The sequence below is a fragment of the Atheta coriaria genome, unplaced genomic scaffold (genome assembly GCF_025399875.1).
Source record: "Atheta coriaria isolate IRGN ID8LTWV9N9 unplaced genomic scaffold, Caltech_Dcor_3.1 hic_scaffold_10_pilon, whole genome shotgun sequence".
Lineage (NCBI taxonomy): Eukaryota > Metazoa > Arthropoda > Insecta > Coleoptera > Staphylinidae > Dalotia > Dalotia coriaria.
The window spans coordinates 3,425,598-3,441,918 of record NW_027045452.1 but is presented as its reverse complement, the minus strand read 5'-3'; the positions used below and the strand labels follow the sequence as shown (position 1 = coordinate 3,441,918).

The following is a 16,321-nucleotide window of genomic DNA, read 5'->3' as shown; positions in this document are numbered from 1 at the left end:
TGTTCGGGTAGAGAGACCACGAGGGTGGTGGAAAAAGGGGGAAAGGCAGGCACAAAAGTGGGAATGGGGATTAGGGGGGCTTGCGTGTGTAACTCATACCGATTTTATCTGAAATTATAAAACAGGACATTTCGCGCTCGCAAATAATAAAAACATCACGTAGATTAGGGCCGTCAGCGATAAATCAAACCGTCATTTCGTGAAAGAGCCGCGCCGCGCCAGGCAGACCAATGCATCCAGCATCGATACACCGCAAAATAAAATTCCATATACGTTCGAAATATGATGGATTGGCTGGCCGATAGACAGCAATGGCTATGGCCTCAGCGGGGCCTGACGTTTCGCCCGCGCCTCCACCAACTGCGCGTGCAAACGATGATCGCACTTGAAGCGTACATGGATATCTACCATGCACGCACGTATATTTTGAACATTTATCAGAAGTATCTATGCCATTGCAAATAACCCAATCTATGGCTTCCTTTTTTTTATTTCACGTGTATGAGCATGTAGGTAAACACATAAAACTACAAATATATCTTACAGTTGTGATAAATATTTTGGTATTCAATTTTTGCATAATTGCAGTAAAAAAAGCAACTTCATATTCCCCCAAAAAATGAAAACCCCTGCAAAATATAAATATACCAAAAGGGTGAAAAGCCGTTTGCGTCGGAGAGACGAGATTCCGCGAACTTATTAATTTTCAAGAGAGCGTTTTATTTAGCATTTTTATTTAATCTGAGCGCACTTTTATTATCATAAAACATTCCGCATTTTTGTAACTTAAATCCTTCCCTTGGAGAAACAAGCCAGCGTAGTTCCACATAATGTCCAATCTTCCTTCAGCCCGTTTGCAAGACAAGGAGGACCAACCGGCACTTTTTGATTCACGTAAATAAATATTAAGACGAGGGCTCTTGAGCATTTAAAGCTCGGCCGCAATTTGCCTTCGTTAACTAAAAGCACCCTGAAGACCAAAGTAAAAATAATCTGGACAACTTTTACGCTGCGCTTCCGACGGGAGGATATCACGGTCCTCGTAAAAACGCGATATTCTTTTAAGATTTCATCTCCATGCCGCGCCCGCGCTTCCAAATAGCAAACAAGGCGACAGTAAAAGTCAACGACGCCGCGCGTCTTCCATTTTAGCAGCCCTCAGGAACGCCCGCTATTAGCGACAAAAATTAAAAATTAATTTTATCTCTCTTACACGTTTAATTAAATTAAAACGGTCGCATCCGGAGATGGCAGCGCAAGCAAACGCTTAGTGTGTTTTTTTTTTCTCCTCTGGTCGTTTCAACCCTAAAGATGGACTACTTAATTAATGCCTTCCAGCGGGCGCGCAGCAGCGGCGGCAGGGCGGGAAGTCATCCAGCCACATGTGGTGTCCGATTATTAAATCACAAAAAATAACGCGCATAATCTTATTACGTAATAATGCTCATAGATTATACGAACGCGTCTCGCATCATGTGTGCTGCCGAAGGGATGCAAATCCACGATTGAAGTGACGCCGTAAATGTGGGTTTATCGCGTTCGATGAAATCGACTGCTTTGCGGAGGGTGACGAATGTTTAGGTGCATGTTTGTTATAAACAAGTGGCGCCCCTACGGCGCGGCGACCATCCTGCCTGCCCCCTAATTCAATTTGTCAGGAGATTATACGCGCACAGCCGCACACCCTTCTCGATGCCATACATCATACCAAACGAAGAGTAGTATACACCCCAACGTCAGAGCTGTATCTTTCGTGTATCCGTAAAGCCGATCTTGTTCGCTTTCATATGCGGAACAGCAGATACACTGTCGCCCCCAATTGGGAGGTAGCCGCCAAGAGGAGATATAAGAAACACTTTCTAGCACCGCTTTAAATTATGTGCTGCGCGTGGAGACATTGAAACATATCTATAAATTTGACCACTAAAAATATTGAATACTTAATTATGTAGTACGTAAATTAAAAAAATAAGGCAAAACTAGACCTGAGCCGGTTTGTCAGATTGATATCAATTACAAAACGACTTAAAATAATATAATAGGCCACGTCAACAAGAAGGTAAAACGTATTGGCGTCTGTTGAATATCACAATATTATAATAAGGTATAAATGTAACAATCTGTCAAATCCTTTCAGCGTTAAGTACGATTAGACGCACGTAGGATACACGCTCGCCGCAATATATTGGTTCGTTTCGAAATTAATCCGATTAACTTAAAGTACATACTGGGGTTAAAATAGAGCGGCGGTAAATCCCTTGTGAGTAATTCGGTGGCGACGCGTGTAGAACGATATGTTTAGAATTAATGAAATCGCTAAGTGAGCGTGAGCTATGCTACGAGCAGAAAGCGCCCACACCGAGGCTGCTGGGCTGCTGTCTATGAGTCCATTGTGCTAAAATTTACTACCCGCCATAATATTAAGTGTTTGCCTCTCGTTTCTTGTTCTTGTGTTACTGTTGTTGTTATTTCATTATTATAACTATCGCCATTAGGGTTATACCTATATCGCTGGCCAAGTTTGGAAATTTTCGGATGACGACAAGTGTAGGTAAATACCCTTTGCTACTTTTTGCATTTGCATTTTTATTGAATCTCAACTCCAAGCGATTGGAATATAAGCTCTGAGACAAAATATCTTCTAGTGAAGAGGTTTAATAAGTCTTTCAATTCCGTTTTTAATAAATTATTTGTGTGATATACAAACCTTGACTTGTGATTCTGTCATGCCGAGAGCATATGCCAGCTTGGCACGTTCAGGTCCGGCGAGATATTTGGTTTGTTCGAAAGTTTTCTCCAGCGCAAAAATCTGCTGTCCGGAAAACGTCGGCCGCGTGTGCTTCTTTTTCGCATCCTTGTCGGAATGGCCAATGCCGCTCTGATTCACTGCAACAAAAAACACACCAACATTAGATATTTTATTGGCTCTCTTGCCACCATAGCCGCTACTGCCAAGCAGGTGTCAATCGCACGCAATCAACAACGTATTCTGTTGGTTCTATTGTCATCTGATTATAGTTATTAATTTTGCATAGCTTGTTGGTTGGTTTGTTTGGTGTGATTGGGGGGAGATTATAACTTACTGCCAAAATCGAATTCGTGCAGAATGGAACGTTGCGTCATTCCTGTGAGCAAAACAAAATTAATAGATCTCTTCTAATTGCATGACTAATGATTTAGCAGCAAATAATTTTAGATTTTTACGTAGTACCTATATTTCAGTCATTCAGTGAACATACTTTTAGTTCATGTTTGCAGTCAAGTTATATATTGGTTTGAGCAGCAATAGCGCCGGACAGTCGAGCGGATATATGAATAAATAAAAAAGCGAACGAAACGACGTAATAATTCGGAGCAGTTTACCAATCGAGTGAATTCAGTGCGAGCTTTTCGTTCGGCAGGCTTTGGGCTGCGGAGGTGTTATTGAATTTGTTCGGAGGGCTTATATCTCCCTTGTGGGCCATCGCGAGCAATACCCTGCGTTGTCAGCATATATAGATTATTATATAGACATCTGGTCTGAATCTTTTACGATATAAATGTATCGACTTCTATAGGGACATCAACATGCTTCACCTATCTCTTCAATTCAAACCGTTGCAGATGTTGTTCGTGCCATCATATTCTACGGTAGTTGATTGTAACACGTACCCGAATCTAAGGAGTGTTCGTGTCGTGTCGATATTGAAAATCGAAGCGCGATTTTGCTGGAAAAGCAAATTGATGCATGCCGAGTTTTGGGCTTCATCTTATTGCCGATTTTGAGACATTTTATGTCTGAACAAGTGAATGACACGGGTGCATGTTTTAATGCCCCAAAAATGATAAAACATTTGGTGTCAGCAAAGGATTTTCAATAATCCGAGCAATAAAAAATTGACGGTTTTATTCCCGGTTTGTGCCGGTATCACATGGATGTGTATAATCCACCAATTGGGAATACGTCAGCGAGATAATCTATATACATACTGCATCTACCTACCTATATACAAACACCGAAAATGTGAACTGTTAGTGGCAATAATGGCCCACAGTTTGGCGCAAGCGCTTCGAAATTGGCTGTAGGATGGTTGGCTGCCTTCTTGTGAGCACGGTACGGTCCTTTAAAGTATGTGCAATCCATTGAGATAAGCGGAAATAGGAGCATTACACAAAATGAATAATAGTATTATCTGCTTGCCTGAACGTTTTTGTTATTATTAATTGGACCTTAAGTCGTATCCAATTTACGTATTTGTAATTACCGCATGTAAATTCGCGACCGGAATCCGCACAGCACGCGCAATGATCGCGCGGCTGGCAGACGGCGCGCGAGTCGCCACTGAAACAATGTGGATAATCTCATGATCCCCTGTTATCTAAAGATATAATTATTCTAACAGGGTGTCTTGTTTTAAACAGCTTGTGCGGGAAGGGAGGCCATCCGACACCCGGCGCCCGGCCCGGCTGCGCTTCCGCATCGCGCCCTCTTTCTGCGCGCGTTGCTAGGCTACCGCGGCGCGCCTCCGCCACCATATCCGGCGATACGACCGCAGAAATATCAGCAAGGATGTCGGTTTGCTTGTTCTACACGCGATACTACACGACAAGACACGACGTACACAAGCGCTAAGCACAACTGCACAACAATTCCCGTTGATATAGAAGATAAATTGATGATAACAACTCTATTCACCCTCCACTTTCAAGCCGCTTTCTTTTTCCCTTTTTCGCCGTCCGCCCGTTTTTCCACTCATCGCGCATCAGCTGCTTAGTTTTTATGTCTCATCTTTTATGGGTCTTATATGGTATAAGGTATGAGGCCCAATGCACTTTACACGTGTTTTACATTTTTGCGCTGATCTCCATATCATGCGGATTGTAAATTTCAACACCAACTCAACCTCATTAGGCTTCATTGTTTTTTTTTTTTGGTTTTATCTGCCGACTAGCAATTCAATTCGAATGAGAAAATCAATTCTTGTTATTTAGTTTTAGCTTCGGTGCCTTCAGCGTCTGCGCTGTTGGTTTCCTTAATCTATCAGAAACTCGATCGGGGGCATTTATCTTTTTCGCATCGACAGTCCCCAACTTAAAGAATCATAACATTACGACGTTTCGTTTAGATATTTATAAAGTAAACGCGCTATGGAAGCCAAGAACATAAATAAATCTTTTCCTCCAATTTTATTTTTATTTGTTTGGTTTTTCAATTTTGATGCAACTTGTTTTGCACTTTTCAATTTAAATCAAAACTGATTGTACATTGTTGTTCCCTAAATGGTTACGATGTTAATTTCAAGTTAGGCAACGTTTAAACATTTATCTTAAACGCGTCGCTACAATTAATTAATAATTCATCCCCGCTGGCGTCAGTGTCTGCTGCATGGTCGAAATATTAGTGAATCCTACAAATTGCTTATACAAATATAATGTTATGTCGGTTTCTCAGATGATGAATAGTTATTAGGAATAGTAGAATGGTATAATTTGGAGACTTCCCGCCATCTCCTTCTCGCACATCTTGAGCCGCGACTTTGGTTAAACAAGCTGGATTGCTCTCACAAACGCTTCCCCTAAATGGAAAACCGGGCTGCTGAATGGGACGGCTGTGCGGAAAGCCGTAAAAGCTCTAGCAGTTGCCTGACAACACATTTAATGTTGCTGCGATGAACAAGTAATTCACTAGTGTAGTCTTCAATTAGTAAAGTTGGATGTTATTATGGGCAATGCCGCGTAGTCATTTCCTCGCGTATCTTATGCCCTTTCTATAGTTAGGTAATATTTTTTATGCAACCACCAACAGTATAAACGACAGACAACATATGTATTGGTGTTTGTGTGTTGATAAATCAATATTTGCCCAAATGTGTTATTATAATCCAAACAATACCTGCATTCCACTTTAATTAAATCAATCGATAGATTATGTAGATTATGTATGTACATATAATCGCATGTCTCCATGTGCGATATTGTTATTAACTCAATATATGATTATTGTGTTGCTCACAGTATCGACATTTGTTCGAGATTAGCTTGACAAATAACCGCCCAAAATCGAAAGAAAACACATTGATGCTCAAAATTAATTAAGCGCCGCTCGACTTCTTTTGTCGCATGTTGCGGATTAATGAAACCATACCACATGCTTGTAAATTCTTGAATTCATGAGTGCCAATCGTCTGAAGCGGCCCAAGGCGCGTAATTAATGTCGGGGTTTGTTTGATTTGCCAAGTTAATAACGCCGTTGCCAGATGGCGCACAAACAAATAACACATACGTCAACGGCCATTATATACGTTTCCTAATTTGCGGATACTGGTGCAACAGCGGCAGGACGGAGGCCCACACTAAGACATTAAAACTGGCCAACTCCCGTATGAAGCACTAATTGCATTTATAAAAATACTAACGGCAACCTATTGGAAATAAACATATAAACAGGTTGGAAATTGCTTCCATAAAATCATACTTATTAATTTCCTGAGACTTTTTTGTATCATGGGTAATTAAAAACGTTATCGCGTCAATGTTATTTGAATACTCGCATAATAATAACTGTAGGTATACAGCGACATATGTGATTCTTCATTAAAAACAATTAGACACGGCTAGCCCGAATTGAGGATATCAATAATAATATTGTTATCGTTTCGGGTGCGCATATGTTGGTTGCATTATTACATCATATATTACTATATTCGTGGGCGGCTGTGCAGTGTTGTTGATTGTGCGGATGTTGCGAATAATTCAACTGTAAACGGAGAACGGTGTTGTTGATGTATTGTTGTAGATGTTGCATGTTGACTGTTGATGTTAAATGGCAAATTGCGATCGCCGAACGCGCGGAGGAGAGAGCAAATTGTGGTCGTTGGGATGTGTGTTAAATATTGTATATTCTATGCTGTGTTGTAATTTGACTTGATGTAGCGTTTCCACACTGATTCAAGAAGAACATGGAAAATTCATGACATCAGGAAAGAATTGAATTGAATTGCAATTTATGTCGATTTATCAATGACTTTAGCTTCCATTGTTGCTGACTACCTCCTAACTCTAACTCTAAGGATTTTATTGCTTCGTTTTTCACCGCCCGGAAACTCCATTATGCCAGATATACCTAATGCACAGCCCTAGGTAAAATGACCACGCATTTGCCCACAAGAGACTTTCTCATTATTGTGCACAATCGAAGCAATATTGTCATTCCACCAAAAATTTTCGAATTCTCTTTGGCAAATTGTAAATGATTTCTAAATATTTGGATGTCCCCGATCAAAAATAATACAGTGATGTCTTGTTTTAAAAACAGACTGATTGCCCATGGCGAAATGAACGGAAAACGATCGTCGGGAGACTGTTGTTTGTTGTAGTAATTGTATCACGCTTGAGTGAAATCTGGCCGGGAGAGAACCCCAGGAGAATAATGTTGGCCGGTTCGTTTCGTGCCTAACCACGTGCGACGATCTCAAATCTTCTATTATCTCAACGGTTTAAGCACACATAAGCAATCTCCACGTGCGTGCCCTGTGCACACACCTACACGAGTGAGATATGTGCAGTCTATAGGTGACTGTGTACAAAACATAGGAATTTCATAACCTGCGCCTTGCGGTTGACGTAAACCATCGGGTATGTTTGTACGGACAAATGAGTGTAAACAAAGCTCGGTGGTAAACCTCCGTCAATTGACTATAATACTTAGCTAAGGACAAGACGCAGAATTGATACGTGTGTAGATAGGTACTCACTTGCGTTACGAAATGCGAGAGGATTGGAACAGAGTCCCTGAAATCCAGGCCAGTACAAAGAATTCGCTGAGCGTCCGATCTCCACCGACGGCTTGTTCACCGAGTTAGCCGCGTGGTGATGCAGGAGTGCCGCCGCCGCAAAGTTGAACCCCCGCAAGCCGGCGTTCGATGGCCCCTGTGTGTTATGCGCTCCCATTCCCAGTTGGTTCTGCGAGAAACCTATACTGTGTGCAAAGTGCAACGGTCCCGTGGTCACTTGCGACGGCCGGGATAGTATGTGATCAATGCCGTGTGGGTTTGCGCCTTGTGAGCTATTACTGTTAGACGTCGCGCCCAACGGGCTTCGGGACGCCAGCCGTGCCCGTTCTACATGTAAACTGGTGCGGTCCAGCAGGACATCTCCATCAGCCTTCTCTTGGGTGTGCAGGTGTTCGGGCATGATATCTTGTGGTTGGTGCTTCATTTCTGTCATTGAATGAAGCGCGGCCAACGGGGCCGCCAACATGTTACGGTGCTCCAGGTTGAAGAGACTAAGGTTCTGCTGGCTGGCAAACTCAAGCATTTTGGATACTGGTGGCGGCGGCGTCACGGACACCTCAGAGTGGTCGCTGGAAGCGTCGCTGTGTTGAGTCATGTCTGCTGGCGACGCCGTGGTGGTGATGGATTGGACGCGAACGGAGCCGCGTCACAGTCGTTTGCGTCTTTTACCCGACGAAGAAGATCACACACAACCACGTGACGATACACAACACATTACAGTCTGGAGATGATCACGATTCTACCGAATTACGATGATATGGCATGAAAATATCACGCACGGTGCGTATCACACTCGGAACTACCTGAGTCGCTAGTGATCGGGTGGCGAGCGGCTTTGGTTTGGCTGTTGATAGAATAAAGAAGTTCGTTGGATGGTTAAGTGTTGACGAAACGGGGCGTATTACGCCGCACACAACATAGTGGGGGACGTCGACGGAAACCCCCGGCGCCCTCCGCGCGCCACTCGGCGTATATAAACTCAAGTACATGTTTAATATGTTAAAACTTATTATTCCGGTCCTTATTGCCGCAGGGCATTGAGTGGCGCAACCTCGCGCGTGAGCGCAAGGTATGCGTGTCCTTTTCGGTTGCGTAGTTACACGTTGCTCTATTTTTAAAAGAGATTAATGCTTTTTTCATTGGTTCAAAGGAGGATCGCCGGCAGAAAATTCCACGCGCGATTGGTAGGCCGCCCATTGCGCAGCAACGCCCGCCATTGGTGTTTTCCCGCCTCGCGCGCATCGAGTTTCCCCCTCTACCAGTGAGAACTTCCCGACACTATGGTACACGGGATGCTGTATTTTCGGAGTGTGTGCACACTGCACACGAAGTCAATCTGTAAGGAGATATTTTACTACCCCAAACATTTTAGCGGTGGAAATAGGGTCGCCGTCCGTGCCTTACCGCTGGTTGCTCGTTTCCTCTGCTTCATCGATGTGCGGCGCTGCAAAGCTCACCGTTTTGACGCTCCATACTGGCGCACCACACTCTCGCACACACATGACTACCACGAACATCATTGCAATATTTTATTACATAACTTATTCTCTTGCAATGGAGAAGCGTTTATATTAAACAGATAAGCAGCTTCGGGCAGCACTGATGACACGTAATCTAAATTCGAAACACTGCATCTTTTGAACGCCTGCCAGTTTGATAAGTATGACTTCTCCCACCAGCATTTAAGTCAATCTCCTAGGAATATTAACGTTTTAACGACGTAATTAATTCTTATATAGATAATTAAGTTCTTGTTTTATTCTGAACACTTGTAATGGATTTTATCACTTAATTAGATCAACCTTAAGAGTCATCAAGAACCTCATTTTAAATCTGCATCAAATTTAAAGATATCCCAACAATTCCGACTTGTCCGATTCATATTACGTTTGTTATCGCCTTATCACCTTCGGCAAATCCCATTGTCTTCCATTTGCGTTCCTAACCTACAAAGTGTCGCACGTCGTCGGCTTATCTGCACGCTTGTTCTACGTTTTCGATTTGAAGCGTGTTTGTTGGATGCGTCCGACCATTCCTCCATCTTTTGCATCACCTCCATTATCATCGTTGGCTTATAATCACGATTTTTTGCTCGCATTTGTTTGTTCAATCTTCGTCACGAGACGCGCGGGGTTTTCGGCGGACGCAAAACCCATTCTAAACGGCAAGGACCGGCCGACATCAGCCACAGCTGATAGTCGACGTCGGCAAAGCATGGAAGGGTGTTCGTCGCTTCGTCTCGCAAGATAGAGCTACTCTGCATATCATTAATCATAATTAAAGTCGAATTTAGATTTTCTCTATGAATCTCGGTGTGTTTATTTGAAAAGGTACATTAGCTACTCTTGCCAGACCGGAACGCAGCGTCACCTCTTTTCATACTCGTATGCAATCATATGTATGACTGCAACGGAAGTCAAAACCATTGTCGGCACTGTATGTGAAGTTTCTTCAAAATCGAACGGACAAAGTTGTTAACGTCGTTTGCTATTAACGTACAAAAGCAAACTGTTTGGGAATTCAGTTATGTTCGATGATTAAATTTGTTGGTATTATTGCATTTGGATAAATTTGATTGGGAAATTATGAGATTATATGTCGAGAGGGTGCATTAAAGCACCGTTGGCGCGAAAGGATATAAAAAAATCTATTTCCATGCTACGAAACGCAAAAATCTCGCGTGTTTCATTAAGGTGTGAAGTTTGTGATTACTCCAAGTCATATCGACGAATGACGGACGCAGCGAAATCGAAAAACGCCAAACTGCTAAGAAAGGAAGTGGAGACCCCTCTCGAAAATAATTTCATTATGAAATGTAGCCATAAAGTATATCAATTGATTAATGTTCATACTAATTGAATCAGGAGTGCGAACGAAACGGGAGCCGATAATAAAAACGTCGAGCTCAAGTTGAAAATCGAGCAAAATCAAATCTAAATGTCCGTATTATTAGTAGTATCTGGAAGCGTAGAGCGCGTTTTGTTCGAATTTTCACGACTTCGTTTAAAAATGTGTTTCGGCGTCAGTCTGCCAACGAGGGGTTGATATTATTTAAATGTATGTCCTGCGTGCTTCGCGCGCGCGCGTAGTTCAACTGTCGTGGATGGAAAGCAATCGCAATCGGCGTTGTGATTTAATAATCTCCCCAATTTAATAAATCCCCCTCGGAACGTGCACGTACTCTAACTACATTAGATGCATCCAGGGCATCGAGTGCACACCATCTCCTAATATCATCTATATGCTGCTATTTATATAATGAAATTCTAATCGTGGAATCATTTAATAAAAACATACATACATCATTAATAAAATCATTTAATTTCGTGCTGTATTAAGAGTTACAATCACCTTGGGATTAAGCGAAAGACTATTAAAATAAAATTGGATTTTTTTTCAACAGAATATAAGTTTTGAGTTGATATGTAACGCCCTTAGATCGCTATGTTTTGCGTAAAATAATTTATTATCAAAACACCCTTTTTATTCGGTTATTACCGTGGCCTATTGTTGGTTTCACCCTTTTATAATGTGAAGTATCCAATGCCTTATAGGTTCTGATTAACATTTAGTGCAAACAGGCAGGATATTTTGAAATAATAATTGTTTTGCCTCAAACGTTGCACCAAAAGAAACAAAACATATTGCATGTGTATTTCGGCAATTTTGGGATATAAAATCTTTCCTTTTATTGCCCCAGCAGCCGCGACCTTTGATTTTACCTGCCCTTTCGGCAGCCCAATTTGCCATTTCGAAGATTGTATGTGCTTGTTTTTAGTGCGGCATCTTGAATTCCTAGACATACATCATACAAATGCACATTCGTAAAATGTCTTTATAGAACCAATTGAGCGTCTTGATATGAACAATAACTTGCTCTGCACGTCTGTATGGAATTTATACCAAGTGTTCAAAAACATTCAAAATAGAAACAATTCCGATTTAAGTTGAGATGCTAAAAATGCTGTCGTTGGAATTTTATAACCACGATTCATCTGTAAACGAATTGTAATCGCAACAGCAAAGAATTTATTGTCCTGAATGATGAAGGTATTTTATTCGTTATAAACGTTTTACAACATTATAAATTTTCATTTTCGTTTCTTATGTGGTTTGATGTTCATACTGGTTTTATTCGATGCACACAATTCGATAAACGCTTAAACATGTTTGTCACTAGTTACTGTTTACTGGACTGGATTTACTGAATTAGTAGGTAGGTATCTATTTTATTTTTGCACGCTACTATAAAATCCTACTATTTTTACTAATGTTATTTTGGGTAAAGAAATATAAAATTAAATCAAATTAATTTTTAGGCAGTAGGAAATACGGACCTGACTCATGATTAATTTTCACACTTCACTTTAATGTTTGACATTTTATATAAGTAAATAACCACCGTTAATAAACATAGCAACTATAAAACAATATAATTATCCAATCAGTACTTAGTTTATATATTTATAGGACTTAGATATTTTTCAATCTCCAACCTCAAATAACGTAATCGGTAGGAACAAGGGAGGTGAATAGCTCAGTGTCTTTTATATGTGTCAATATATCGCATTCGGTCGCACACCGCGCCTGCCATTTTTTACCCGAATCGACTTCGGCGAGCTATTAAATCAAATAAAATTTTATAGTCAAACCACATGTACACAAAGCCATTTATGCCCCCGTAGATATAAAAGGTGTGCGGCGTGTTTTTTCCTTTATTTGTTTTATACTGCACATATACGCCAAGAAAAATTCAATGGCACAATCGAATCGCTGCTATAGACTATCGGCATAGCGGAAGTGTAGAAAAGGGCCGCGACGGCACCGTCAATCGCGCAGGAATGCGATGAACGCACGCCTCGAAAGATTTGCCATTCGAAACATGCTGACTGTAATGGTTATATTAGAGACACATTTTCCAGCTGCAGGCGTACTTAAGACTTTGCAGTAAACGGTAAGCGATTTTGTATTTGACTTCGTGTGCGGTGGATTAGTCGTGTATGACGAGAACGCGAAGACATTATGCACAATCTCATAAGTTTATACGCGGATGCGCAACATTGCAAACATATGCAATCTAGTATTAAGAATTAAACGACTTGTTTGGGGTCTGGGGTGCAATAAAAATTGAATTTGGAAAGTTTAAATCACATTAACATACATTAACAATAATAATTATTTATGAACCATTTGTACCTAAATACTCTATAATTGAAACCATTTGAAACACTTTCTGCCTATAAAATATGCCGTTCCATAAAAAAATATAAATATTAAGATGAATAAAGGCACTTAAGCTGACATCTTATTGCCGGATTTAGAAATTGTATTAAACTAGAAGATACACAATTGTAGGTACACGCATAAGCATAGCATAACGGGTTAGATTTGCCTCCTACCCGCCGATTTACGGCCATGGATGTGCCGAGAACGCCAATGTCATTAAAATGTGAGCAATATTTCTATGGATAAACCGCATATAATAAGGGGGTAGAAATAATGTAATGTAAACAATATGCAAACGTGCGCGCCGGCTCCGAATGCGAACGCAAACATATCCTGCATCCTGCCGACGACTGCCGCCGCCGTCTAGCATTGTATACGTTTATGTATAACATTTAAGCATGCGGATTATTAAGTTTGCGGGCGATGGCCGAGGGGGTGCTGGAGCACGTGGTAAATGGTAATTCGACGGATATGTCGACACAAGTAGATGGATTGGCGGCGGGATGCGTACGCACAATATGTGCGTGTTGACATCACTGACAAATCATTACGCAGCGATTTGCTGTAATTCGGCACGTGGCGAACACGCGTCCGCATTCAACCTTATCTTGTTCGCCTCCTTGTATTGCGTGTGCGATTTAACTCGCTCCGAGCATGCTAAACGCCCAAGGCGCCCAACTAATGCATGTCGATAAGTTATCTCCGCTGGGAAAGTCACAAGCGCAAGAGTGTTATATGTGGTATGGGCGCAGAGGTCAATTGCACACATGTCCGGTTTGGACAGCGGTAGGAAAAGAAATACGGCTAATCGGATGGCAAAACATCGCAGCGCCAGCCGAAGAAACACTAAGTTAATTTCAAACGGAGACAGTAACTAGGGCTGACTTGTTAAAAGGCTCGCAAGCCCGCCACCAGCATCCTAACCAAAACAAACGGCCACTTACGACGCCCGACCGCAAACCCTGGTTGTGGATGTGTCGCAAATCACAGGCGCAAACACACAACTCCTAATTCTCTCTGGTGCACATTACGTTTCTTCATCTGATAGCAATTTTCATTTTGAGAGCAAAGAGCGCAAAGTTGCGAGTGTGTGTTGGCTTTATTTCAAATAAAATCCAATTAGCTTAGTCGCAGCGACCGGAAAGTGGCAGATTCCTGAAAAAACACGACTCAGATTTACAACGTTCAAAACGAAAAATGAATTATTAAGATTTTAACACATCAACATTTGAAATTTTCTTCTTTTTATCTCTGGTGTATGCAATTTTGCGATGACAACGTGATATCTCCTAATATATGATGGTGGAAAATCTAAAAAGCAATTGGCTACAATTCTTAGGTTGTTGGCAGTTCAGCAAACGCTAAAACAAGATATATACAATACCAATATCGCATCAGAAGGAATACGAATAGGATATCATTGGAATCCTCACGTCCACGCGCTGACGTCTCACAAAACATATCTGTTGTGCGATGGAAGGTCGAGGCATTATAGATTCTATCCGAGTTTTTGAATTCAATTTTCGGAATCGTAATCCGCCTCTCGATACGCTGCCATTGGTCAGTCGCATTCGGAATTCAATTTTTATCCTCACGAGATAGATTTCGAAGAAGATATGTGCAAACGACATGAAGGGCCAACTGAGGGGTCGACTGGTCCGCAGGGGGCGCGCTGGACACCTTACACACATCTGCATCCGAACCATATGTTCGTGTATGGAAATGAAACTACAGTCCAACTTAGATATTCCAAAATCACTGCCGATATCTCCACCTGCGACCAAGTCCGACCGCACAAGTGGCATCCACGCAAGATCAACACTAACGGTAATAGCAACATCAGCTTATGCAAATATTAACACCTACATCAGCAGCAAATTCCTATTCCTGATCTCTCGTTACTTGTAAATTTCAAAATTGTTCATACGGTAGACAGGGCTATGACCATGATGAAAGTCTATCACATTGTCTGTCATATGAATCAAGTTAATGGGACATTCATCAAATCAACGACGCATAGTAATAAGGTTTAAATTAATATGAATGGTTCCATTTTGTCGTTAATTGAACCACCAAATGTGAGATCATATAAAAGCAAGCAAATTTCGAATTCTTATTGTTCGCAGGTGTTAACGTCAGCCGGGTTGTGATTAATTTTTATTGCAACAACTTAAATTTAATAGCACTCGCGCTTAGTATTGTGCGTCTTGTGAGATTTTTCGCAAAGTGTGGCTTATTGGCGTGTAACCGAAGCAATATTGTCATTTTGCCAAATGTCTATAGAATACAACTGAAACTACAAAGTGGTCATAAATAATTACGATTGCATTGTACTCGACGAAACAAAGCAAAATGGCGTGCGGCAGGCGAGCGCGAAATATTTTACAACGCGAACACAAAATAAAAGTGGTTGATTTTTGCGCTCCCTTTCGCGAAGTTTTTAATTTGCGCTCAGTGTGAACCCGGCTCGTGCGTTAATTTTTTACTGTTAGCGCACTTTCGGCAAAAGTCTTACGCCCCAACAAGTATAAATGGTGATAAATTTGAAGGTTCATTTCGATATTAGAAACGGCCAGATGCACGCCAATGGTACGCGATTGGCGGCCGTGGCGGAAACGCAGCGAGCAATTGATTTGGTCCGCACGGTTCGCCGCTATAAATTTCAACTTCACAATGTGTTTCATTTATGTAATTTGATTTTTGCACCCTAGGCGACACTCGGCAAACAGCGCGATGCCATGTTTTGCATGCCTTCTTTCTCATACTAAAAACCTTGTTGGCGGACAAAAGAAAAGTCGTTTACTTCGTATTACGAAGCAAAATTGATAGCCGCCTTGCAGCCAGATCAATATTTCTTTCCGTAACGACTCAAGCAGAGTATTATTCATCCTCCAATTGCGTCATTTATTTTAATATCGGCGCGCACTATTAATGACTCTTTCATACACGCGAATTGTAAAATCGTTTAGGGACTGCTTGCGATAAATTGAATAATGCAAGCGAGAAAGAACATAAATGCCTAATGGTTGATATCGCCTCGCTAGCTGCTTGTAAGTTAATTAAACATTTCATTATGCGACTGATACAAATAGAGACACCCTCTCACGCTCGTTGTGTCGTGGCGTTCTCTTCATATTCGCATGTTCACTTAATTCTGCCACTCGTGCATGGAGTGTTTTCATGCATCGAACCGCACGAAGGGGCGAGCGGATGCGTGGCGGAGGTTTTCCATTGTCATTTGGTGTGTGCGCATGTAAATGCGCACATTCGGCTGCGAGCATTGAGCAAGCATTTATTCGTTAAACCTTCCCTAGACCTCCACG

The 16,321-nt window shown here is 41.6% G+C and overlaps 1 protein-coding gene across 1 annotated transcript; it reads right to left on the bottom strand.

Annotated features, from left to right (window-relative positions):
• Positions 1-2,686: 2,686 nt before the first annotated feature.
• LOC135800778 (homeobox protein Nkx-6.2-like) lies at positions 2,687-8,604 on the bottom strand. Its single transcript, XM_065314098.1, has 3 exons — positions 7,734-8,604; positions 3,084-3,125; positions 2,687-2,886 (listed from the first exon to the last, which is right to left on the bottom strand). Exons 1-3 carry the CDS (start codon positions 8,365-8,367, stop codon positions 2,687-2,689), a joined length of 876 nt encoding a protein of 291 aa, XP_065170170.1. The 5' UTR covers positions 8,368-8,604.
• Between the last annotated feature and the right edge of the window lie 7,717 nt (positions 8,605-16,321).